The following is a 26,805-nucleotide window of genomic DNA, read 5'->3' as shown; positions in this document are numbered from 1 at the left end:
CCATATATGCTGAATGCCGAATGTGCGGGGATGCAAATAGCAAGAGGCGGATGCAGCGTAGATTAAGGGATAGTTTCAAAGCCTTTTGTAGCTGGATTTGCATGTTTAAGGGCAGAAGTGTCGTGTCTGTGTAGTTACAGACGTTAGAGTGGTAAAAATTTCAAGTTCCCTTCCAAGAAGAGGAAGTGAAATGCAATAACTATCATTTTGCAATTTTTTCAAAACCCTTAATTCACACTTAATTTGGACTGAGCGTACTGAAATGAAGGAATCTCCATCACAGTCGATGCTACAGTATTGATTTTCAAGAAGGCACGCATTTTTTTGGCAAACGGTCTTTGTAGATCTACAATGTCTATTTCTATTTCTGTTAGGTATCCAATTCCGGTGTCTTCTCTAACGGTAAGACCGCCACCATGTGGTAATCGGTAAGAACAGCACACTTAAATACTTTATAAAACATTTATTTTAAATGACATAACAAATTTTTAAAAAATCTATTGTGAAAAGACACACAAATACTATTAGATAGATAAATACATTTTGTGATAAGGATTTCTGACTAAAAACTCCTGAAATGAAATGTGATTGAGTCTGTTTTTTTCCCCACCCACTGGCACGTTTTTGGTCCACAGTGCATTTCCACAATGTGGCAACGTCGTTTAGCTGTCAGCTTTAGGTCCTGTGTTGCCACCAGCGGGGCCCCTTAGGAACACCTTCCTCCCGTCATCGCCACTATTCAGGAAGTGGGACACCAACCCGTACAGGAGCGGCCTGGAAGGTCAACGGAAAAACATAATATTAATGTAATATAGTTCAAGTTATTGTATGGGGGAATATACACTGATTGCTGTGGTTCAAAATGTAACTGGGGTCGAAAAAAATGTACTTCTGAGGAGCCCATGTGGAAACAATGACGTGGTTATGTAATCCGTGTGTGAACATGTAATGATGGTGAACACTCCCAGACCTCTCCAGCAAATGATCAAAGCTCCAAAAGATGTGTACTGGCCATTCTTGTGTCCCAGCAAACACACTTACACAGACTTGGAGCTCATATCCTCTGCGACTCTCAGCTCGCTGGCCAAAAACTGTCTATCCAGGGGAACTTGGGGTTGGCCTGACTCTGGGACAACAAACATTTAGAGCCGAGTTTAGAAATACTTTTTGCTCAACAATGAGGATTGGTTATGTTTCAAATAGAGGGCAGCTGCAATCTTAAGTAAAAAAAAAACAAACAAACAAACTGTAAAACATTTTGTTCCACTCTGTTAAAAAGCAAGACAAATACGTTTCTACTTGGCATTGATACCGTGACCACAGTGCAAAAAGTCCAATAATAACCATCGTGAGCAAAACAAGTCCTATTTTTAAGCGAGGATGAGTGAGGTTGACCAGTCCAGGATGTTCCCCGCCTCTCGCCAGAAAATCATCTGGGATAGGCTCCAGCATCCAGTGAGGTTAAGCGGCATAGAAGATGGATGGATGAGTGAGGTTGAGGCAGTGTTGCAAGGTCTGTGCTTCCTTCAGAGCAAGGGTGTGCTCCTATAAGTAATGATGGAAATTTTGGCTCTTTTTAGAGAGCCGGTTCTTTTGGCTGGGTTCACTAAAAAGAGTCGGCTCTTTTGGCTCCCAAGTGGCTCCTCAGGTTTTTTTTGTCGTTTTAAGTTAATTTATTACCAAATTATGTGTATTGTGTAAAATTAATTAGTAACGTAAAAAAATACATGATATCAAATGTTAAATTGATTTATTTAAACCTCAATGAAGAGCTACAAAAATATGATAAAATGTTATTTTATAAAATACAAAAACCCATCTCTATAGACAAATTAGGTGAAAATTGGTCAAATCTCTCAACTTTCTCACGAACTAATCGGCTCTAAGAGCACCACAGCCTATCCGCATCTCCCTCTTCTCCGTGTGGACACAGCGACGCCGCCACACATCTTGACCTATGACATTTGCCTTTAACAGAAAAACAGACGCGGAAAAAAACTAATCGGCTGCCAACTGGCTACCAACCACTGAACTCTATACTACTGGAAGGGGCGTCCCTGCTGACCGCACGAATTAACAAAAATTCCATTGAAACAGAGTAAATTTACTAGACGCAAATCTCAAAATTTCCCTCCAGTTTAAGGTTTTTCCTACCTCTATGGTGTGAAATTACAATGCATAACAACTCAATTTCAGTGTTCACAAGGTATTTGTTATGATAAGGATCTACGTAGTATCAAAGTTAAATGCAACGCATACCTTTAGAAGATGATCAGGAAAGTAAAATATTGTTGGAACTGCATTTTGTCGTAATCTAACAGTCTGGCCGGTCCTGTCGAAATTCTCCTTGGTGAAATGACTTGAACAGAGTTGCGATCTAGCTGCAGGAATCCACCTGTCTCTCCGCATATTTACTACCCATTGCTTTAGAAGTTGAGCATTGCAGTGTGGAGATCTAAAGGAGAATAAGGGGTAATTTACAACTACTTAGATGAAAAGATGCTTACAGATTTAAAGTATCAAATTTTTTTATTATTATTTATAAGCATTTACCTACCTGTGAAATGTAAGTCCCTTCTCGCGATTTTCACGAGTATCACGATTTGTGTAACTATAGCAGCACAAGACGGCATCTCAAACTCATTTTAGTTGTTTGGCTTTCTTGTTTTGGGTGAAACAACATGGCGACTTCTGTACTTCCGGTGGCTTCAAGCCTCCAATGCGCAGCAAGCGATCCGGGCCATTCCAGTTATAGAGTTCAGTGCTACCAACGACGCGAACCGGCTCCTGTCGTTCATTTCAAAGAGCCGACTTTTCGAGCCGATTCGTTCGCGACCGACACATCACGAGCAGACCGCCTCTACTTATACTGTAGTACTGTACTGTACTGTACTGTACTGTACTGTACTGTACTGTACACCGATCACCGAGTTACACCGTCGTGTAGAATACTAATGGAGTCTGATATGGTTGAGTTTGAGTATGTTATGAAATCTTTGATATTTACAACCCACCTATGGGGCAGATGAAGCATTACGGTTATTGTATTCATCATCAAGCCACAGTGTGGCCACAGAGCCGAACGTGTGATGACTTACCTGCTGTCAGAACTGACGCCGCGTACCGGTACTTGTTGAACTCTAGGTACTCTCGGATGAGCTCGTTGATGAGCAGGTTTTCGTGGGACAACGACGGACGCTGATCGCGCTGGTCATCCAGGGCGCCGAACACCTCCGCGCGGATACGAGCCTTCAGCTGGCCCAGCACCCCGCGGGATTCCAGGGTTTCTCGGACGGCTAAAATGTGTGGATTTGAACCCATTAACTAGTCTGTGTTGTCACTCTTAAGTATGATAACTGCAACTTGTGTTGAACCGGGACTTTAACAACTTTGCTAGCGAAACAAAGTAAAGCAAAGCTAATGCTACTTAGCTAGCATTAGCGTAGTTATGTACAGTGTACAACATATAACTGTTATTTTAACAACGGCTACACCGTAAGGGTAGGTTATTTCTAGATTATTAATGTAAACCTCTCAAAGTAACCAAACCACAATAACGTGCACTTACCACATTTCAGTTCGGTGATGGTCGCCATTGCAACAAGTGTAAACAAACCAATGGCTTTTCTTCGCGCAATTTAAATGAGACTGTCTGATAGTTTCTGCCATCTAGCGGCCTTTTTCAGTACTACACAATACAAGCAAAATACAGAATATATTTGAAAGGTTCACTTGCCACAGAGTGAAATATTTATAAATGTATATCTTATTTTCTTAATTAGTTTGACGACAACAGCTTACAGCTAATAAAAAAACACAAATTCAGTATCTTATAAAAACACAAAAAATGTCTCATGCTGTAATGAAGTAAATGAATGAAATTAATCCGAATTTAACTAAAATCAAATAACCTCTGCATGACGTTGTAATTTATTGAGATGCACCAGTAAGTATTGGTTATAACCGCTCACATTTGAATTACTGACTCCAAGACTCCTGATCAAAAAGCAAGGCTTGTCATATATTTTCTTTGTCTATCAGGTTGCCTTGCACAGTTTTTAACAAGTAAAAACTCAACAACAACACACTCTATTACAGTATTGAGTCAAATACATTTATTACCATCCGGCAGTACGCCATATAACAATACAATACAATACAATAATAGAAACTGATCAGTGAAAACTGAAATAGCTTGTTATAAAAAGTATAAATATAATACAATCCTCAGAATTTTGAAATACCACATAAACTACATGGTTTTTACTTGAATATATTGTCTAAACCAGTAAGACAAAAACCGTATATGACTTTCCTCTACGAAAAGTTCACATAATTCTTTGAATCAAGGCTAAAGGTCGTTGAGGACTATTTACACTGTAGCTTCAGCAAAAAACTAGAATAGTGAATTGTCTGTATATACTGTATATATATATATATATATATATATACTGTATATGTATGGCCTGAGTTGTGCGGTGGTGGCAGAGAGACAATCACTCACCAAGATTTATTATTATTGTTTAGAAGAGACATTCTCCTCATTCATGGTGGTTTTTCAGATATAGGCATCAACTTAAACCCAACCAAGACGGTTTCTTTGGACTTGATGTGTTTACTTTGACATAAACAACCGCCTCTGAATGCCTTGGCTCGCACTATTGTTTTGCTCCTATTCTCTGTCATATAAATATTCTAAATTGGTCGCTTCAAACTCATTTCTGATGGTTATGAAAACCTCACTTCCCTCACGTTTGCCAGGTTGAACCCTCCGCGGGGTCAGTGTGTCAGAGTCTATCGTGTATTTGCAGTACATGAATGCAAATACTGTGACCTGTTTTTTTTTTCTCTGTCATTCGAGGCTGAGAACGTGACAGTAAACATCAATGTTAAAGCCTGAGAAAACATGAAATATACTGTATGTTTTGTTTTATAACACATGGAAAACTACAAAAATAATACTGTTCCCATTCAAAAAGGGAATAAAAGTCTTTAGAATTTCTGGTCCTCTTTCATTCCAGGCTTTGGCTTCATCCTCAAATCGCAAAAAAAGATATTCCACTTTCTTCTTATACGTTATTAATAGCTTGCACACTTCCAGCATCCCACTATAACTTTGTTTGAATGTTCATAATCTGATGTTAACGTCTGTGGACAGCGTGCCCCCGTGTGTAAGAAACCTAAGACTCGGCGCGAATGTCGGCAGTATCTCTGGACAGTCAATCACAATGCCCTGGGTTGAGCTGCCACAATGCTTGGAAGGGCTAATTCAACTTTTGTTGAAAAGCCATGCAAAAATAAAAAAGGTGCCAAGTTTGCGCGGGAGCGTAGAACTAGACCAGCCCGGCTTCCCGGCACATTCGGAAGAACTGTCCCTGCTGTGCAATTAGGTTGGCTGGAGAGTCCATCTCAGAGATGTGGCCCCGGTCCATGACGATCACTCTGTGGAGCAGCAAGAAGAATTTCTGACTGCAGTAGCAAGTATTATTGCGAGTATCAACAATTCTGTACATACAGTGGTGTGGTTTCTTATTGTTTTGCATGTTTGTCACACATAAATGTTTCAGATCGTCAAACTAATTTAAATATTAGTCAATGACAACACAACTGAACACAAAATTCAGTTTTTAAATGAAACTTTTTATGAGATAGAGAAAGAAAAATCCAAAGCTAAATGGCCCTGTGTGAAGAAGTGATTGCCCCCCGTTAAAACATAACGTAATTGTGGTTCATCACACCTGAGTTCAATTCCTGTAGCCACACCCAGGCCTGATTACTGCCACACCTGTTTTCAATCAAGAAATCATTTAAATAGGACCTGCCTGACAATGTGAAGTAGACCAAAAGATCATAAAAAGCCAGACATCATGCCGAGATCTAAAGAAATTCAGGAGCAAATGAGAAAGAAAACAAGTGAGATCTGTCTGTGTGGAAAAGGTTATGAAGCCATTTTTAAAGCTTTGGGACTCCAGCCAACCACAGTGACCTTTATCCACAAATGGCGAAAACATGGAACAGTGGTGAACCTTCCCAACCAAAATAACACCAAGAGCGCAGAAACGCCTCATCCAAGAGGTCACAAAAGACCCCACAACAACATCCAAAGAAGTGCAGGCCTCACTTGCCTCAGTTAAGGTCAGTGTTCATGACTCCACCATAAGAAAAACACTGGGCAAAAAAGGCCTGCATGGCAGAGTTTGAAGACCAAAACCACTGCTGAACAAAAAGAACATTAAGGCTCGTCTCAATTTTGCCAGAAAACATCTTGATGACCCCCAAGACCTTTGGGAAAATACTCTGTGGTCTGACAAGACAAAAGTTTAACTTTTTGGAAGGTGTATGTCCCATTATATCTGGTCACATTTCAGAAAAAGAGCATCATACCAACAGAAAAATATGGTGGTGGTAGTGTGATGGTATGAGGCTGTTTTGCTGCTTCAGGACCCGGAAGACTTGCTGTGATAAATGGAAGCATGAATTCTGCTGAAGGAGAATGTCCGGCCATCTGTTGGTGACCTCAAGCTGAAACCAACTTGGGTTCTGCAGCAGGACAATGATCCAAAACACACCAGCAAGTCCACCTCTGAATGGCTGAAGACTTTGGAGGGGCCTAGTCAAAGTCCTGACCTGAATCCTATTGAGATGCTGTGGCATGACCTTAAAAAGGCGCTTCATGCTGGAAAACCCTCCAATGTGGCTGAATGACAACAATTCTGCAAAATTCCTCCCCAGCGCTGTAAGAGACTCATTGCAAGTTATCACAAATGCTTGATTGCAGTTGTTGCTGCTAAAGGTGGCCCAACCAGTTATTAGGTTTAGGGGGCAATCACTTTTTCACACAAGGTGATGTAGCTTTGGATTTTTGTTCTCCCTTAATTATAAAAAGTTTCATTTAAAAACTGCATTTTATGTTCAGTCGTGTTGCCATTGACTAATATTTAAATTGGTTTGATGCTGAAATCAGAGCAGGGCTGTACCGTACTGTAGTTGACTTCAACACATACCTTGTGTAATCCATGATGGTGTTCAGGCGGTGAGCGATGGTAAGAACAGTGCAGTCTTCAAACTGTGTGCGGATTGTCGACTGGATCAGCGTGTCGGTCTCCAGGTCCACGGCGGCTGTTGCCTCATCCAGAACCAGGATTTTGGTTTTCCTCAGCAAAGCTCTTGCCAGGCACACAAGTTGGCGTTGACCCAAACTACACACATTTGCAGCAGATAAGAAGCAGTGTTAGCTGGGGGTGTGCGAGTGTTACACAACCTGCAAGTGTTCAGTGGACCGGCACTGAACATTCACTGATTTTGGATCAAAACAATATCTTTTTCTGTGAGAAAACCTGCCCCTTTGTGCTTACAATCGCCATAATTAGGCCATTTATTGGTAGCGAACACGTCTCATTTGCCCTGCTAAAGCTTAAAATGCCTACCTCGCTCACGGTGCAACCAGAAATAACTCAAATAAAACATATGGAACACAATTAGGGCTGCAACTAAAGATGATTTTATCAACCGATTAATCGGATGATTATTTTTTGATTAAGCGGTTAGGGTTAGGGTTAGGTTAGGGTTAGGGTTAGGTTCGATGACTGATATCAAAGCTGTTATGTGTGAATACAGTATCTTGCTTTGGCAAAAACACTAAGATAACAGGTCTGCTGTCATGGATGACTAAGGAAATGAAAAAATATTCACATTTCAGAGGCTGAAAACAGAGGATGTTTACATATTGAAATAAAAAACCTTGAATTGATTACAAAGTAGCTGGCGTTTAATTGGGTCATCGATTCATTGTTGCAGCTCTAAACACGATGTAACTGCCACATGGACTACGCGGGTGTCAAAAATATACGCTTACACAGCAATACACATGCAAAACAATGCATTTTTTAATTTTATACAACTTTATAACCCACAAGGCATTCTGGGAAGCCCACAAGCACATCATGAGGTTACCCAGCATGCCTTGAGGGTTATACATCAGTATAAAATAGTATTGTTTTGTTTTAGCAGTAAGCGTTTATTTTGATACCCGCATTGTCAGTGTGGTGCAGTTACGTTGTGTGCATTGCTTGCACCGTGAGTGAGGGCGGTGCTTGGTTTGATGACCTCCTGTTGGTTCGTGTTAAGAGTGTCAACATGGACGTTTTTTTATGGGTGTCTCAATTACTTGCGGGTGGTCTAAGAATGCGACCCCGGTTGTATTCAAGCATACCTAAGGTTCTCTCCTCCTTCTGAGCATTCATGGTTGAGTTTGTCAGGCAGGTTGGACACAAAGTTCTTGAGGTGAGCAAGCTCCAGCGAACTCCAAACTTCTTCATCTGTGTAGGTGTCAAAGGGGTCAAGGTTCATCCGCAGGGAGCCAGAGAACAGCACAGGGTCCTGAGAAAAAGTCCCACAGATAGTAAGTAACCCTAACCCCTAACCCTTAACGGTTGATATGACGAAATCAAGAGCTGAATTTGTGTTGTTAATAAGGTACCTGAGGAATGATAGTAATGCGTGATCGAAGATCATGAAGTCCAATGTCGGCAATGTTCACCCCATCTACAAAGATCTTTCCCTTTGCTGCCTCCAAGATTCTAAATATTCCCAGGGCAAGTGAGGATTTCCCAGCTCCCGTCCTTCCAACGATACCCACCTGGAACACATTTGGGAGGTCTCATGTGTGAAAAAAGTTCTGTGTGAGCCTCATTTACGAAATCGAAATGACTCACTTTCTCTCTTTCATGAATCTGCAAGGTAATGCCTTTCAACGCCAACTCCAAACCTTTGCGGTACTGAAGCCCGTAGTCCTGGAACTCTATAGTGCCCGTCTGGGGCCAGGCCAGAGGCAAAGAGCTGCCTTCTAGGCTCCAGCTGGCCTGTATAGCGTCGAGAGAAGGGAATAAGTCACTGGGTGTATAGTGTATTTTTAAATTTGAAAAAAATGAACCAAACCCTTTTTGTACAATGTGTGTGTGTGTGGTGGAAACACGAACCTCTTTTGCAGTGTCAGCATACTCGTTTACTCTTTCCACTGAAACAATGTTGTTTTCTACATCAGTCCAGGATCTAACAATCCAGCTCAGGATTCCAGTCACCTGCAATAAAGTGAATTTATTATGACTATTACTTACATGCTTGTGATGAATATAATCATGCGGTGCTGGTTAAAAGCCTGGCAACAGACACAGCTGGAAGAATTATACAAAAAATACAAAAGCTATTTCTATGAAACTGAAGGAAGGAAACTGATGTTCTATGTTCGCCATTTGTGTCACGATGACGTCAGTGAAAGATGAACCATGAACCCTTGCAACCTGGCTGCACGCAAAGTTTTCCTGCGTGCATGCAGAACATCATTTGCGTGCGGGCCACGTGCGTGTCTCTTGCGATTTTCCCCATTTTTGCACGTAAGAGCACGTACGTCGGGACGTAAGACCTGCTTTACATAGCATTCCCTGCTGTGTGATTTTTGGTTGCACCGTGAGTGAGGGGTGCGTTTGGTTTGACAACCTCCTGCTGGTTTATGTTAGAGTTTAAAAGTAGGGCATCTGAATTACTTGTGCCGTTTGTGGGTGGGCATCTACTGTATTACGCGACCTTAAGTGTATTGGCTTCTTACCTGGAGGGAGTGTGACACAGCCAGACCCACTATGCCCGGACTCAGGGTGTTCTTTCCCATTACAGAAAGAATGGCAGCTGCTAACACCACTCCGTTACCAACAAACTCCAGATTGACTGCCAACCATCTATGGGCGAAACTCCAGTTTAAACATCATCATTCTACTGAGCAAATGAATAAAACGTAGTGACGATATCTCACCGAGTGGCCACAAATCGCGGGAAGTAAGAGGTCTGATTGAAGTCTACCCTGTCATTGGCCTGTAGGATAAACCTGGTCTGATCGCCAAAGGCCCGGATGACGCTGGCGCCCTGCACCGTCTCATTGAAGTGGGTATAGATGGGGGAGCGGCTCACAGCTTCCAGCCTCCGCAACTGACAGGATGTGGCAACGTAGAAGCTCTGTAGTGGGAAAAAAGAAACAGTTCTTTTGACAGAAATCAAAAGCTCAGGGGTGAACGGTGACAGTGAATGGTGACGTCAGCGGGGTTGCTCAAAAGCTATGCAATAACATTTTGTAACTCGTGAGGCACACAATCATCACGGTTTACCTGGACAAAGGCGTAGAGGAACGCGAGAGGCAGGATGACCACAATTGCAAAGGGTGTTGCCATCATCACAATGATGCACACCTCCATGAGTTTAAAGACGTAGCTCAGCATCATCTTCAGACCCTCGGGCACCATGCAGTCAATGGCGTCAATCTCTTTGGCAAAGCGGTTGAGCAAGTTTCCGCTCGGAGTGCACTCGAAGAAAGACATGGGCGAACGCAACACGTTGACAAGCAGGTCCATGTGCAGGTGGCGGGAGGCGATGATGCCGCAAATGGAGATTGCCATAGTTGTCCCAAAGATTGCAATGCCTGAAGAGACCCAAAGTACGTTTAGATTCATGAAAACTAAACATAAAATAATAAGCATCTTCTGGTCTAACCTTGAACGAAACCCAGTGCTCCAAAGACGGCTAGTTTCAGGTCTGCGTCAGTCTGGGTACCGTTAACAATTGGGTCATCGGCCCACATGCTGAGCCAGTAGTTGTAGGCCAGCGAGGCTCCTTGTTGAAAGGCGTACAGGAAGACAATGGGGATGATGATGGCCAGGCCGATGGTCTTGAAGTACTTTTGGTACATCTCCAGCCTCACCTGTAGCGGGGAAAAGGTAGACATGACCATCAGTCACTCCGGAGTATAAGCTGCACCAGCCAAAAATGCTCAATAATACATTTTATTTGTAAGCGCCTTTAAAGCAACCCAAGGACGATCGACAGGCGATCAATGTTGCGTAGATGGACGTATGCAGACCGGGTCATGTTATTAACGCGGGAATGGAACGGCAGCGAGCTATCGAGGAGAGGCAGACTCTAAACCTGAGGGAATGGGGAGACTATGGTGTTGTCGAAGTTGAGGGACAAACTGCCAACTTTGGATAGTGTAGATTTAGAACCGACCAGAAGGACTTCTGTTGTTTCACAGTTGAGTTTAAGGAAATTTGGGGTGAGCCAGGATTTGATTTCAGTTAAGCAGGTGGTGAGGGAGGACGGAATTTTGTATACTAGAGAGGTAGAGCTGGGTGTCATCCGCAAAGCAATGGAAATGGATGTCGTTTTTCTGGAAGACATTGTCGAGAGGGAGAATGTAGATGATGAAATGCAGGGGTCCTAGGACAGAGCCTTGAGGCACGTCTGAAGTGATAGGGGAGAACTGAATGAATGAAAAGAAAAAAAACATACAGTATATAAGTCGCACTGGACAATAAGTCACATTTTTTGGGGGGGAATTCATTTTATAAAATCAGTGTCAGCGTGGAAAAAACATATATAAGTTGCTCCGGAGTATAAGTCGCAGGACCAGCCAAACCATGAAAAAAAGTGCGACTTATAGTCTGGAAAATACAGTAGTTTATTGTGGCTGTTTGTCAGGGAATGTTTGAATCATACATCATATTCAGTCTTACTCTTCCAGTGCGGGCCTTATCAACCACTGTAAGCTTGCCGAGGTCCTCTGAAACTTGTTCCTGCTCTGTTTCAGACACAGGCTCCATATTCTGCAGGTTTGTATTAGTTGTGTCACCCCTGTGAGAAATGAAAAAACAAGAGGGTTGAGGAAATGTCAATAAGATGCTTATCTTACCGCTTGGGTAATTCCTGTTGTTTTTGTGTGCCTCCCATGTGCGTTAACGTACCCAATGAGCTGCTCCTGAGATAAATCTCTGGAGAATGGCATGAAATCAACCACGCTGAGACGAGCATTGGACCTCCTGGAACCAGCTGCAGGAAAGTACAGTACATTTTGCATTATTATTAGGGCTGTCAAAAAATAACGCGTTGACGGCGGCAGCTAACTTATCTTGTGACTTAAGTTACATTTTTTAGCATAATGAACACATGCGCACCATGGCAAACCACACCTCTCTGTTATGACAGCAGACGGAGGCACAGCGTAGTCCCCACAGTGTCACACAAAGTTTGTGTTTCTTAACTTTATTCTGACCTAAACACATCAACAGCAGTGCAATTCCGACACAATATATGTGCAGCGTTCCCTTGCTCCATCGCTGTTCACCTTTCGCAGGCTCGCTGTTTTACAGATTTTTTTAGTGCAATTTTAGTGCTTTTTTTTTAATGAACGCTGTTATAGCCCGAGCCTGGCCCTTTAAGAAGAACTGTACTGTGGGAAGTTGAGTGTTGTAGTTCTGTGCCTTAGCACGTGGCGGCGGTGTCTCTCTATTCTGCCCACACCACCCACTGTCTTCTGTGTCCTGATTGGCTGTAGACCATTGTCAATCAATCTCCTTCATGTGGTCTCTTGTTGTGGTCATGGCTAGCAAACTAGCTAACTGCTTGCTTACTGCCAATACTGTAAACAATAGAAGAAACAGAAGAAGCTAACCGCCTGTGACTCTGAACGCTGTTTGGTTGCTAGTTTTCTCCCCGACAAAACCCGCAATGTCGACAAAAAAATGTTCTGCACCCAAAAGGCAGAGGAAGCCAGCCATCACACAGAAAGTTGGACTCCTGGACACGCTGAAGGAAGGCAGAAGTTACGCGGCTGCAGGGGGCCATTATGGAATACCATTACAGTTCATAGAGGACGATAAGGAGGAGTAAAACAACAGGAGCAATATGTTTTAACAACGATACAAAACGCTCCAGCGGAGCAGCACCCGGACAACGAGGCACTGTCAGAAGAGTGAAGTACACGTGAGTTACTTAATAATTTCTTGTGTCTAAACTAGTAGGTTAATCATTAAAATTCAAACAAAATTTTTACTTTGAGACTTTTGAGAGAAATGTGAGAAAATGTTCATGCCTGTCTGAGAAAAGTGTAGAAAGTGTATGGTGAGGGGTTTTACAGCCGTAAAACATATATAATAATAATAATTAAAAAAAAAAAAAGAAAGTTGGCTACTTTGCGGATTTCACTTATTGCGGGCTATTCTGGCAACCTATCCCCCGCGATGAATGAAGGAACACTGTATCTCCACTTCACAAACAGACCTCCTTATTATGCGTGTATATGTGGTCTAAATAGGTGGATATTCTCACCGCTTACTGTATAATTCTTAATGCGAAAGTGGAATTTGCTGCATTTACGTATGCTCCGAAATCCCAGAAAATACACTGAAAACCTGTGAATTCAACTACGTGGTGTCTTTGAACACAACGCCTCACTGCTCACAATAATACAGTTGATGTGTGATTCAAATGTCCCTCTACTATGAAAGAGACTAGTGTTGGTGTCATTTATTTATGGACCGTAAAAATGAGCATATTTCAGACATAGTTGCAAATGGCGATTAATCATGATTAATTCATTTGAAAATGCTGATTAATCTGATTTTAATCATTTGACAGCCCTGGATGGATGTACAGTATTTTGCAAGCCATATATACATTGTTTTTTCAGGCTTCATGGATAACATTATGATAAATCATCCAAACTAAATAAAATACACGTCCAATTCATGGCGTCAGCTGACTCCTCACCTCTTTGTATGGCGCTCTCTTTCCTCTCCGCACTGGCGAAGGTGTGGATGAAGTCCGCAAAAGCTCCACGGCGGCTGAGGAGTTCCTGGTACGAGCCGCTCTCTGTGATTTCGCCGTTCACCAGGACGAGGATGAGGTCAGCTTGCGGCAGGAAGCTCATCCCATGGGTCACCAAGATACGGGTCTGCAGAGCCACACAAGTCAGAAAAATATGCGCAAACCAATGCAATATTGTGGCTGTCTGAAGAAAAGAAATGTCGCCAAAATGACTGTCTCTGTCTTGTTGCAACAACAATGCAGGCCACATTCTTGTAAGTGGTTGAGGTGTCGCGAAACCACATTTTCTCTATGGAAGCACAGTTTTACGCTACCTTGTCTTGAAGCACGCCTTTGGGTCCGATAACTTTGTCGAAGATGTGCTGACCAACGTGTGCATCGACAGCAGACAGTGGGTCATCCAGCAGGTATATATCAGCTTTTCTGTAGACAGCCCTGGCCAGGCTCACCCTCTGCTTCTGTCCACCTGAGAGGTTTAGTCCCTGCAAGAGAAGATTTTGAGGCAATGCTCATAGAAAATGACGCTAATTCCTTACCTTTTCTCCAATTTCTGTCGCATCTCCAGCTGGTAGGATGCTGAGGTCAGGCAGCAGGGCGCAGGCCTCCAACACACTCTGGTACCACGCCTTCAGCTTCTCACGGCCAAATATGATATTGTCTTGGACCGTAGCATTCTGGATCCAGGCCTGCTGGGGCACGTATGCGGTACAACCCTGCAAAGAGTCATGTCAGGGAGAAGGCTGAGATACAGTGGATGCCCCGCATAGTTGTGATTCAGCATTTGCGGATTATTGGTCATTTTTATTTGTTTCTCTGAAAATAGGCCATCTCATTCGCCATAAGTCTGTAATTGAATAAATATGTGATAATACAGGGAAAATATACAGCATACATGCATCACTGTTAGAAAGGCCACAATTTTTACATGTTTATGTCTTTATTCTTCAGTAACAATGGTTTTTCGTCAGATGTTGAGATTTTGCACTTTGTTCGGCAGTCGTTGAACGCACCATAGTTGTGTGCTCTTTGTTTGTTTGGCTATGGAAGCATTCATTGGTAGTGAGTGAATGCACAGTTTATACTTTAAAAGTAATTTTGTACATTTTGAACCACCACAGTGTCTGAGATGCTTTTGCTGTGAGACCCAAAACTTGCATTGATCATTCTAAACAGTTCTTCAACGAGGAGCGTTTGCATTGTACCTTCATGCTGACATGGCCACTTCTCTTCTCTGTTTCTCCAAGCATGGCGGATAATAAAGAGGACTTTCCGCTGCCCACATGTCCAACCACGGCCACAAGGGAACCCCGCGGCACACGGACGGAGATCCTGTCAAGAGAGGCAAGACATGTCCCGTAAATAAGTGGTAGGTGTCTTTTAAAAAAAAAAGGAGTCTTGTTGATGGCTCATACTTTTTAAGACATGGAGGACCCTCTGCGGACCAGCTGAAAGTTCCGTTTTCAATCACTACATCCTCGCCGTCTAAGCAAGAGAGAAAGCAAGTCGAGCTGAATGAGGAATAAAAGGCTGCAGACGTGTCTTTAAACCCGAGTGGCAAAATAACACTTTCAAAAGAAAATTCCCCTTCAAAAGAAGAGCCAGTGAGCTGCCGGGGCATAATTACTGTACATGTAGATTTGCTTCATCATGGGAATTACAGAGCTGTTGCTTTTTACAGGCTGCCTGAGCAAGTGTTGACAGAAAACTGTAACGCGTTTGTCTAATTTCTCCATAAATCACAAGTTTGAACTCTGATTTATGTTCAACCGCTAAATGAGAACATCCTGTCATTACTCTATGTGTCTCTATCTGTCATCCTGCCGGCCCAGGAAGTGACAGCGCACATCATTTATGTCAAACTGTTGTCCTCCAGAAAACACAAACTACTAAATCTTGTGGTATGACTACATTTATTATGACCGTCTGTATAGGGAAAATAGCAGTCTATTCATCCAGTGTCATCATTTAAACATGGGTGTGGTTCCTACCAGAACTCATTGGAGCCTTTGATACGTTGTCCACTTTGAGTTCTTCTGAACACAGATACTTTCCCAGGCGCTTTAGGGAAACCACGGCCTGGAACACAGAAAGTAGTTTATCCACTGACTGTACACCGACCGACCACAGCACTGTAACCACTTGCATAATCCCATGAGCTGTAAGACAAGAGCTGCATCTAAGTTTTGACTGACACTGTCAGAGGGGTATTAATTTAGCAATGACTTTATTATGGCGGGTGAGTTTGCAGTGGTGCAGAACTGCACTGTATTGCATTGTGGTTCCTTCATTTAGAGAGTCAAAATATTAGAAACAACTCTCTCAGCTCCATGGTCGATCAGCACTGAGCAGCACTGCCTTTTTCAAAATATATAGCTGCATTTTTCGACACGCCTTGCATTGGATCTCATTACTAGATTGCGCAATCGAGGCATAATGTTGTACGCATCATCATGGATCACTGGAAAATTTTTGGTAAGCTTGTCTCCAAACATAGGCTGTTTTTTCCCACACAAAACCCATCTAATTCACCCTAAATGGATAATAAATATGGTGATCCCTCGTTTATCGTGGGGGACAGGTTCCCAAAATAGCCCGCAATAAGTGAAATCTTCTAGTGAAATCAATCTACTTGGTTGGACACAAGAAATTATTAAGCAACTCACGCTCCGTTCGGCTGTAGCGTTTCTGTATCCTTTTTAAAACATATTGCTCCTATCAACAGAATTTCCTCACACAGTTAGCGTCTTCTGTTTCTTCTATTGTTTACAGTATTGGCGGTTAGCATGCAGCTCACACGGTTAGCTCGTTTGGTAGCCGTGACCAGAGACGGCACGAAGGAGATTGATTGACAATGGTCTACAGCCAATTAGGACGATGGGTGGTGCAGACAGAAGAGAGAGAATAGAGCGACACCGCCGCCTCGTGCTAAAGCGCAGAACTACAACACTCAACTTCCCACAATGCAATTCTTCTTAAAGGGCCGGGCTCGGCCTGTAACAGCTTTCAAACGCTGTAAAAAAAAAAAGAAAAGAGAAAAGCACTAAAATTGCACCAAAAAAAAAATCTGCGAGTCTGCGAAAGGTGAACCCCGATGGAGCGAGGGAACACTGTACATGATAACACAAACAAAACGCACAGCATACGTGTATAGTGCCACATGAGGATGTAACGTGTCAGACGGCGACACCCAGTTTGCTTGGCTACAAAAGCCCTGGCTTGGCAGTCACAGGAATTATAACAGGCAAGCAGTTATGGATTACGTAGACGCCACTTGGAGAAACGGGTTCTCTGACAGCTACCCAGCGGCCTGCGTTGCCGTGTTGCCGCTTGAGAGGGAGATGGAGGTGGCTCAACAACAGCGCTAGCCTGACGACCATGCTAAAGGCTAGACCGTGACTCCGATTCATCCTTCACTTTCATTCATTAGTGTTGAATACTTCTCCATTTTATCATTTAAAATCTGTTTAACAAGCGTGTGAGGGCTTAAAGCTGGGTTGTGCTTTCATGCATTTAGCTTGTTAACTTTAGGAAAATGGCAACTGAATTAGACAGGAAGGGTTCCGGAGCTGAATCTAATGTCATAATCACAACAGTCACTTTTACTGCAAAATCGGAGGAGAACGTTGTTGGGTTTGGGGGCGGGGCATGTTGTGTTGTCAAAAAAAAAAAAACAGACATTTTTATGTGCATCTTGTTTCCTCGCGTTTTTTCGCTAGTCAAGGGTGGCCCCGTAACATATCTACTCTACGCACAAACAACACGATGTGGTGGCAGCCGTGAGTTTAGACGTACCTGCATGGTTGTGCTTATTGCAAATGGGAGCTGGCTAAGTGGCGTCTTCAGAATGTTGATCAGCGCCATGGAAACAAAAACCTTCTGAGCATCCAGGATGTTTCTGTCATCGAGCATCACGTAGACGCCAAACATTGCAAAAGCAATCTGGAGGACGGCAAGACATGCAATTTTAGAAATGCAGTTATTATCAACAAATCCCAACATATGTATCTGAAAGGCAAGCGGTGATAAGGCAAATATTCTACATTGCATATAAAACAGGATTGTGTCACTGGGCTTGCTCAGAAATCAACCACCGTGTTACCGATGCTTGTGTCAGTCGAGGATTAAAAAAAAAATATTAATAAAATTAAGAAAATCCCTCTCCGCCCCTGCAAATATGTAGTTTTTATCATTCAGCACCATTTGGCAGTCCTTGATAGTGAAAAGTGAAACTTAAATCTAACTTTTACACCATGATTCCAATTCCATCTGTCCATCGATCATTAGAGCTGCAGCAATTAATCGATTAATTGATGGTTAATGGATTACCTAATTAATCGACAACTATTTTGGTCATCGATTAATGTTTTTTTAATTTAAATATGTAAATATCCTCTGATTTCAGCCTCTCAAATGTGAATATTATTTAATTTCCTTAGTCATCCATGAAAGCAGACCTTTTATATTTGTGTTTGAGCCAAAATAAGATACTCACACATATCAGCTTTGACTTTGGAAAGAAGTGATGGGTGTGATACTAACTGTAGGTGTTTGCTTCATATTCACTTGGTCCATCTATGGCCTAACCCATTCCTCCATTTTCTGAAACAACAACCTTCAGGTTAATGGACTAAGAAAATGATCATGATTGTATTTTTGTGCACATCTATTGTTCTAAGCTAGTTGCCAAAACTTTGATTTTTTAATTATTTAACATTATTTTAACAGAATATTCAAGCAGCAACCTGGTGCGTGTCCACTTATTTGCTCTGTCAGTTCACATCTTCCATTTTGAAATAAAGAGGTGGAAAAAAAAAAATCGGATTCATCGATTAATTGAAAGAATAATCGACCGATTAATCGGTTATTAAAATAATCGTTAGATGCAGCCCTATTGATCATCATCTGAATCTAATGTAATCATTACAACGGGCACTTTTCTTGGAAATGTTGATCCGGAATTAGAGGAGGACGTCAATCTCAAGCTAGCAGAAGGGTTTGGAGGGACGGGGAGTGTGCCATGAGTTAAAAATAAGCATTTTTATGGGCGTTTCGGTTTCTTGCAGATTTTCGGCATTCTCTGGTGGTCCCCGTGAAAAGTGGGGATCTATTGTACGGTATTATTATGACCTTATTAGGGGGAAAAATGACACAGCTCAGGTATTGTGTTTTCATTGGTCAATTTTGTAATGATCTCACATTAGATTATTAGAAATTACTGTATATACTGTATGTAGTAATATAATCAGTGCTTTGGTGGTTTTGGTCTTTATGTGAAAAAAATAACCTGTCCAGTCAAGCGTCCTTACCATAAAAGACGAGGAATTGAAAGATGCAATAGAGATGGAATAAAGGATCTGGGATTTCTTCAGGGCCTTTAGCTCTTTTTCTCTGTAACCCAGAACCTGCTCCAAGAATGCCTTTTCCCAGGCGTAGAACTTCAAAATCTTTATTCCATTCAAGATCTCATTCATTAGTCTGATGCGGCTGTCCATGAAATTCATTTGAATCTCCTGTTAAGCAAACAAATGGGAGAGTAAAGCAAATACCCAAACTTGTAAGCATAAATCTGCATCTGCAGTGTCCCTAAATATAATAATGTTTTTTTCATGACAAGTTGACAAAGGAGGGCCAGAAATGTGGTTCCAATTCAGTACTGGGTTTGATTAAAGAAGCCTTCATATTCGCAGGGAAATGAAAAGTTCTGGCTGACCCCTCTTTCGAGTTATTGTTGAAAAACAAGACACAATGAAACAACAACCACAACAACCCACATGGCTCCTCATCATCTATCTAAACCCGCTGTAGCAAACATGCAACATTAGAGCATTCCTGAAGATTTATACCTGTAGTTTGCTTCTTTTCTTTGCTATCAGTCCATTCAGAGGAAAAATGAGGATGACCGTGGCGATTCCTGCTAATGCTGATGGTCCAAGGTGCTGACAATTAGAAAGAACAAAATGATTATGGTAGTAATTTTTCAGTTACTCACAATTCAGAATCGTCGCTGTTAACATTGTACAGTTACTGTGGATCCCTGTACATTGCCCCCACAAATTACCGTCAATTCCGGTGTATAAGCCGCTACTTTTTTCTTAAACTTTGAACCCTGCGGCTAATTTATGGCTAAGTTCTAATCTTGTGACATCTCCCTTACTTCAGAACTACGACTACTGATTGTTTAAATACTGTGCCGCTTGCGAGTCAGTGAGGAAACGGTAGCTCTTTCTTTGGCAGGGGACAAGAACACTTAACAACACTAAAGTCATCACACAGCGTCTTAACAGTCAAAAGGTGTACATACAAATATACAAAAATGTACCAATAGGACTTTAAAATAAAAAAAAACTAAAAATTTGTAAGTTTTCCCGTAAGGCATTGCGTCTGAGCAACACATTCATTGGGGCACTGTAATGACGTCAGCTTCCCTCTTTCTGCTTTGGGCTCCGGGTCCTCTGCCTCCCTCTGGTGGACATAAGCAGCATTGCGGCGCCATTTTCTATGCCCTCTATGATGTTCTCCTCCAATGAAATGGTGTTCTCAAACGGAATGCACTATGGGAACACTTTAAAATGTTGGGGGCGTATTGATACATGTTTCTATATTTCTGAGGTATAAATTATGAGTGTTAGTTGCTGTGTGATGAGTTTAATGTTGTTTGTAAGATGACACTGTGAGTCAGACTGGTATATTCAGTGATGACCTCCTACAATTTCCAATGGGTTGACAAGCTCATTGTGAGTTTTTTCATAGCTCATGATTGGCTCCTGTCAAATAAAGAGCTAACTGGTTCTCATGGACTCATGTGTGCCACAATATACCGTTTTATGACATGGACGCCTGCGGCTTATACACCGGTGCGGCTTAGACACCGGAATTAATGGCAGTGGATTTTTGATTAGCATTATTTTGTAGGAAAACCCCCAATTTCGTGGTTATGATCTCCATAATCAAGCCCTTTATTGGTAGAAAACCATCATTTGCCCTGAGTTAGTAAAGCTTGAGTTGTATAGAATTTGTCCAACTTGCTTGTTGTTTACATGCAGTGAATTAAGAATGAAAATGTTTACACTTTTACTCTTACACCCTTACTCACACATCAGAAACCAACAGAAGTGTTGGATTGAGTTGACACAAATGAGTACCGCACTCACCCACACAATAAGCAGCAAGTGTGTATCAAAATAGACGACTCCACACTAATATACATGCAAAACAGCAGGGACACGGTATACATACTTGCCACAGGAAGAAGAGACACAGGGCGATTTCTATAGGTGCAAGCCACACAGCGTTGAAGTAAACCACAAAGTCCATGAGCTTCTGGGTGTCCGCTGAAACCAAATTGACAATCTCTCCAACAGTGCAAGTCCTCCTGGCGGCGCTGTTTATCACCAAAGACTGGATTGACAACAACAGAAACATTTCAATCATAAGCACGCTAGCCTTTTTAAAAAGTAAGCCCAAATGTCATTTTTCTGTATTTTTCGTTGAAAGAATCCAACACTACATGCACAGAGGTATCGGCATAAACCTTTAGTGAGCCAAGGAACACATTTTACATTAGAAAACTCTCATGACACTCAACCAAGTAAAAATGTTGTAGGAATGGCAACCAGGTCAATTATAGTACAGTATGTGCCTTCTGCTATCTGGTGGAGTGGAGCATTTAATTGCCTGTTACTACAAGTATACGTCGCTGGCAGAGACACAGGTCTGAAGTTGGAAATATAAATCATTCCTACGGCATCTGGCACAAATTTATTTTTACAGACTTTGTTTTATTTCTTTTAATCGGCATGCAATTATAAGAGAGTCCTTGGAAAATGTTCTCTCCGGCAAACGGTCCGTGGTCACAAAAAATTTGAGAACCCCTACCTTATAGACACCCCTACACACACCCCTTTTTACTTTTGCCATTATCATTCGTGTCTTGAAATCTATGGCTTACTGTTAAACAGGGATGATCGGGATCTGCTGCCGATACCCTGTATTTTGACAATCGGATAAAATCGGCGTCCACCACGAGAACGGTTCGATCCGGTTGCCATATAATGTTCGTAACTCCACACTCCAACACAGTATGTGCGGTAATGCGCCTCACAGCTGGTTGCCACTTCACTCCCGCCACCCGCAAGAAGAAGAAAACACAACACCACAATGCAGACATGTCCGCGGTGTACCGTGGGTGAAGTTAGTTTCACATTGGACGTTGGATATTTGGCTCCGTAGCTACAGCGGTAGTTCCCTTTATATAAACGTTTGTGTAAATCAATGTAAACTTACGTATGATATATTTACTCTAGCGCCAACGAGTTCCCATGCCGCTGCTTTTTTCTTTATTTCTCTACGTTCTTTTTCAGAAATGTATTACAGCTCCGGGACACAGCAAGTATTACTTTTACCTCCATGCTTACTTGCGAGAGCGTACTGATTAGCATCGTGTCCACTAATTGGTCAATCAATGAAACTCCCGCTGATTTTGTGTGTCACTTGGCTGGACGGTGACTCGCGATAATCACACTGTCGCGCAGGTTCAATTGAAAATGAATGGAGTAGAGCAGATGTCGCCTCCCATGTGTGGCGCCCATAACCACTGGTTGATTATACTAGGGACCGTCAATAAATTACTATTGCGTAGAAGAGAGTTTGCTAACAAAAATGTCATATATTCTAAATCACATCACAAATTGACCTATAACCATGTCAAACAATTAGTCCTACCCTAAAAGTATTTTGCACGCCCATGTTTTGCAATCTTATCTTTTATTGGGTGGACTTTTATTGGATTTTTTATTGGATTAGGGACCCGACTCACAGAGGTTTGTTACAAAAGCCCAACAATATTGTTGGTCATGCTGTGCAATAAAAAAAAGTCAATTCAGGAATACTTTGCTTGCATTTTTTTTTAATGCTTTGAAGAGCCGTTCTCATAACCATATTCAATTCCACAAATTCTTGTTTGTAACAAAAGGTTATTATTAAAAAAAAAAAGGGATCGGTACCGGATCGGATCGGATCGGAAGCCAAAAAATGTGGATCGGGACATCCCTACTGATAACGAAACACTCACCTTCCGGTAAACCAAGCCCATAACAGCTGTCTTAACCCTCATTCCCACTGTGAAGCAGGTGTACATGTACTGGTGGTTGAAAAGGGACTGGAGGCATGAGAGCAGGAACATCAAAGTGGCGTAGAAGTAGCCCTTCCACAAGGGAGCATCTTTATCTTTCATGAAGCCCAGGAGGAGACTGCAGATGGAAAAAAAAAAGTAGTAGTATAGTTGGATCTTTCTGAAAGTGCATATTTTCAAATCAAACCAAAGCAGATGAGATTTGACTGTCAAAGTGATGATAATTTGTGTTTCTTGTTTCCATTTGGCTTTTGTTTTGTGTATAAAAACATTGTCCTGCGCTGGCCACACAAAGTAGTTTTGGTTGTGCAACACCGCCTGGCCTCACACCACCCCAGAGGCTGTCTTACTGAGGTCTGCCCGTTTACTGTGTGCCTTACTGGGGCAAAGGGCTGTGGCTTAGGCTAGTTCTTGCTTACAAATCCATGACCCTATTTAACACTTCCAATAATTGTGTGTTTGTGCATCAAAAACAGCATTCCAGTCTGGCCAGGGGAACGGTGCGGTGAGAGGCGGCCTTGACCTGTTTACATTGCTGCACACTTTAGTTTGGTTGGCATTGACACAAGTGAGTAGTAAATAGAACCATGACCCTGACATCTGGGGTAAAATATGTCACACTTTAGTTTGCCTGTGACACTTTTGTTGCACTTTTAAATGACAGCAGTATAACAAGGACGCTGCTTTCTTTTCAACCTCCAAACTGAGTTACATCCAGGTAGCTTCAGTCCAGCTTGAGGTTTGGAGATGTTGGCAGCTCCGTCACACATTACATTGCACTCGGTGTCACTTGGTTTGTGGGACGTACAGAAGTGAAAATGTGTCTCAGCATCACACACTCAACACTCAACATTTTCTATTTCTAAATATGAAGTCTTACATAACTGCAATATGCCACAAACCTCCTTTTTGTTCTTCAAACCAAACTGCTTCATTTGTGAGTCACACTACAACCGTTTTTTGGAAACTTTACTTTTTAAAGGATTTTTTAACATTGCGAGATAGGACTTGGAAAAAAAAATACAGGACAGGTTTCCAACAGGTTCTATAAAACATCAAAGACTGATCCAAAAAATGTGGGATTATTATTTTGGTGTGAATCACAATATGGGGGAACTATGGTGCTTGGCGGAGGTCTACGCTCTCCGAGTGCTTGTCTAGTTTGTGAACGATATCAACTACATGCTTTGATGACCTGTAAACTTTGAAACTGTCATTGTGAAATACTAATCATTAGTATTTAGTCTAGCTGTTTCAAAGTTTACCGTTAGATTTTATATACATTTGGTATATGTTATATTTTTTATAGTAAGAGATAGATAAAAGGTGTGTGCACCCCTGAAATACATGTACAACATACATAAATATCTTTGTCTTACCTCAACACCTGGGGAATGGCAAACATGAAGGCATCGTGGAATATAATACACATGGTACCGGTAAGGAAGTACGGACCAAACTTGCGAGCCAGAGTTCTGAACAGAAAAAAGCCAGAGCTCTGCTCCTTATGAAGCTTCCTGAGGAGCTGAGCTTGGTCAGGCAACCTGCTCCCCAGTGCCACACCTGACGTCAAGGCCTTCTCCTGCCTGTCACGGAAAAACATATAGTGATATAACACACATGGGATCTGATGCCGTGGACATAAAATGGGTTCTGAGTTGAGTTATAGCTTGGCACGGGCTACGGCTGCCTGTGTTATTATAATTAGTATTATTACGATTATTATGTTATTATTATTGTGCCTGTTATGAGATCATTCAAATTTGCAATAAATGCCTGTTGTTCAAGTCTGGTGCTTGTCTCACCGAACATTAAAGTAACATTAGTGACACCTAGTGACTGGTGCAAAATACTACATTCACAATTTAAATGCGTCTTCTTAAAGCCTTGTATCTACTGTATATTTAAATTAATTTAGCAATTTTTATGCTTGAAAATGCTTAATCAAGGCAAAAAAATAGGTACAATTTGCTTAAATATGCATAACTCATAACTCCTTCAATACCACACCATATTTTTCCCATTTTTGCTGGTTTGTGGGGTTTAATTCTATTTCTGCAATGTGCTGCATTAAAAAATGAACAGCGGGCTGTACTTTGGACACCCCTTTCCTAATATCATCTAAGCCCCTGCCCTCTGGAGTCTGTGAAAATATGATTATGTCATTAGGGTTATGATGACATCGTAGTTATCTAATCATTGGAATGGGGACTTAAATGTTCAAAGTCTGTGTTCAAGTTCGAAGATGTGAGTTAAGGTAGCGTTATGAGACACGTCTGTGTTTTTGTGTTTGTGTCTGTGACTGTGTTGCTACGCACGAAGCAGTCGAGAGGTCTCACTTTTGAATTTTGGCACATTCGGCCGTCCAGTCGTCTTGCAGCTCAGAGATAATTTTGTGTGACGTGTCTTCCTCTCTCAAAGTCCACAGGTCCTCTGCTGCCAGGGGAGTGCGATATCCCTTCACAGCAAGTCTGAAGAGCGAGTGTGGAGATGATTCACGAGCGTAATCATCAACAGAACACACACACGTAAACAAGCACAACATGTTGCTGGGGTGAGTCACTTGCGGCTCAAACAGAGGTGGTTTTAAGGACCTTACCCAGTAAACCACCAGAAGAGGCTCTTGGACAGAAAAGAAGCATCTTTCACAGGGCAAGGGTTCTGCAACAGAATTAAAACCAGACTTACTCTCGTTTTCCCGGCAAATGCCTCTGAACACAACAAAGTTGTACGCTTTTTGACAGATAAACTTAGCATACGTGTTCAGAGTGTATTTATGAAATGCAAACATCAGGTGGTTCAGAGTGGAGGCCGTGAGCTCCCACAAGTCAGCATAAATAGAGGCCAGTGTTAGCACAGAGTAAAAATTACGTTTTGCGGTTGAGAGCAGCAGACGGAGCGGAAATGTGTCATCGCAAACCATCCTATATATGCACACACACAGACACACAGAACGTTTGTCTTCTCGCACATATGTTGTTTCTCTACATCCTGCCACCCCCTCACCGGGCTATTTGCTCTTTTCATGACCAACACTCCAGTGCTTCACCCTTCACTTCCTCTCTTACTGTGAGTAACCATGACCAGAGAGGAGTGGAGGAGGAAGAGGAGGACACACCAAGGAGCAACCGGTGGGTGTGTCCACCACGCCAGTCTGTGGCTTTTACGCCGCACCACTGGCCAGGAATCTGCTAGGGACTTTTCCAGCTGTTTTTATGGTTTATCATCAGGGAAATATTACATCATAACCATATTTGATTGATGAGGCCTCACTTTCTCTGCCCCAAAGGAGGCGGTTTAGTGGGCAAATATCAGGAGCACCCTGAGTATGATGCTGTGCAGTTCTACACCACTGCAAAGTCCCACAACAATCACAGCATATTGTTGAATTTATATCTTTTTAACTTGACAGATACATTTACCACCGAGGGCCGCATTCAGAAAAGTTGAAAGATGCAGGGTGATACATTTTGTACACTAAAGACGCTGAAACCAATCCAATGTAGGCAGTAGTGGTTCTAACTCCCTTGCAGCGTCCCCTTGACAATGCCGCCCTGGGAAATGGCCCAGAGCTAAAGCCCCCACTGAATGGAGACGATATAAGCTAAGCTATCGGAACAAAACATCCACATAAAGTGGTTTGCCCCCTTCCTGATTTCTTATTTTTGTGCATGTTTGTCACACTTAAATGTTTCAAATCATCAAATTTCAATATTAATCAATGACAACACTACCGAACACAAAATGCAGTTTTTAAATTAAACTTGTAATTATTACGGGAGAAAAAAAATCCAAACCCACTTGGCCCTGTGTGAAAAATTGATTGGCCTCATGTTAAAACATAACATAACTGAGATTAATTTAGATCTATCAGTGTGGAAAAGGTTATAAAGCCATTTCTAAAGCTTTGGGACTCCAGCAAACCACAGTGAGAACTATGATCTGCAAATGGTAAAAACATGGAAGAGTGGTGAAACCTTCCCAGGAGTGGCTGGCCAACCAAAATGACCCCAGGAGCGCAGCGACGACTC

General features: G+C 42.1%; 2 protein-coding genes across 4 annotated transcripts in view; both read right to left on the bottom strand.

The window, feature by feature from the left end:
* Positions 1-448: 448 nt before the first annotated feature.
* cep20 (centrosomal protein 20) lies at positions 449-3,638 on the bottom strand. The gene is made up of 4 exons (XM_054779134.1): positions 3,569-3,638; positions 3,099-3,296; positions 1,042-1,126; positions 449-774 (listed from the first exon to the last, which is right to left on the bottom strand). The coding sequence occupies exons 1-4, from the start codon at positions 3,594-3,596 to the stop codon at positions 663-665; spliced, it is 423 nt and encodes a 140-aa protein (XP_054635109.1). The 5' UTR covers positions 3,597-3,638; the 3' UTR covers positions 449-662.
* A 472-nt stretch (positions 3,639-4,110) lies between these two features.
* Positions 4,111-26,805, bottom strand: part of abcc6a (ATP-binding cassette, sub-family C (CFTR/MRP), member 6a) — a 39,444-nt gene continuing 16,749 nt past the window's right edge. For 2 of the 3 annotated variants that reach the window (XM_054779131.1, XM_054779133.1), the window contains exons 6-30: positions 25,374-25,435; positions 25,114-25,245; positions 24,154-24,360; positions 22,715-22,892; positions 20,881-21,042; positions 19,488-19,580; positions 18,951-19,154; positions 17,437-17,583; positions 15,633-15,720; positions 15,057-15,126; positions 14,847-14,973; positions 14,181-14,357; positions 13,959-14,126; positions 13,588-13,771; positions 11,784-11,868; positions 11,556-11,673; positions 10,537-10,744; positions 10,155-10,465; positions 9,806-10,005; positions 9,605-9,731; positions 8,715-9,080; positions 8,480-8,638; positions 8,213-8,379; positions 7,005-7,199; positions 4,111-5,442 (exon numbers count right to left, since the gene is read on the bottom strand). In XM_054779131.1, the coding sequence (XP_054635106.1) occupies positions 5,334-5,442; positions 7,005-7,199; positions 8,213-8,379; positions 8,480-8,638; positions 8,715-9,080; positions 9,605-9,731; positions 9,806-10,005; positions 10,155-10,465; positions 10,537-10,744; positions 11,556-11,673; positions 11,784-11,868; positions 13,588-13,771; positions 13,959-14,126; positions 14,181-14,357; positions 14,847-14,973; positions 15,057-15,126; positions 15,633-15,720; positions 17,437-17,583; positions 18,951-19,154; positions 19,488-19,580; positions 20,881-21,042; positions 22,715-22,892; positions 24,154-24,360; positions 25,114-25,245; positions 25,374-25,435 (4,044 nt within the window). In that variant the 3' untranslated portion in view covers positions 4,111-5,333. The remainder of the gene's footprint in view (positions 5,443-7,004; positions 7,200-8,212; positions 8,380-8,479; positions 8,639-8,714; positions 9,081-9,604; positions 9,732-9,805; positions 10,006-10,154; positions 10,466-10,536; positions 10,745-11,555; positions 11,674-11,783; positions 11,869-13,587; positions 13,772-13,958; positions 14,127-14,180; positions 14,358-14,846; positions 14,974-15,056; positions 15,127-15,632; positions 15,721-17,436; positions 17,584-18,950; positions 19,155-19,487; positions 19,581-20,880; positions 21,043-22,714; positions 22,893-24,153; positions 24,361-25,113; positions 25,246-25,373; positions 25,436-26,805) is intronic. The other variant, XM_054779132.1, reaches the window with a different exon arrangement.

Source organism: Dunckerocampus dactyliophorus, chromosome 6, assembly GCF_027744805.1.
Source record: "Dunckerocampus dactyliophorus isolate RoL2022-P2 chromosome 6, RoL_Ddac_1.1, whole genome shotgun sequence".
NCBI lineage: Eukaryota > Metazoa > Chordata > Actinopteri > Syngnathiformes > Syngnathidae > Dunckerocampus > Dunckerocampus dactyliophorus.
Note: the sequence above shows the minus strand (reverse complement) of the source record. Positions and strands in the feature narration are given on the sequence as shown.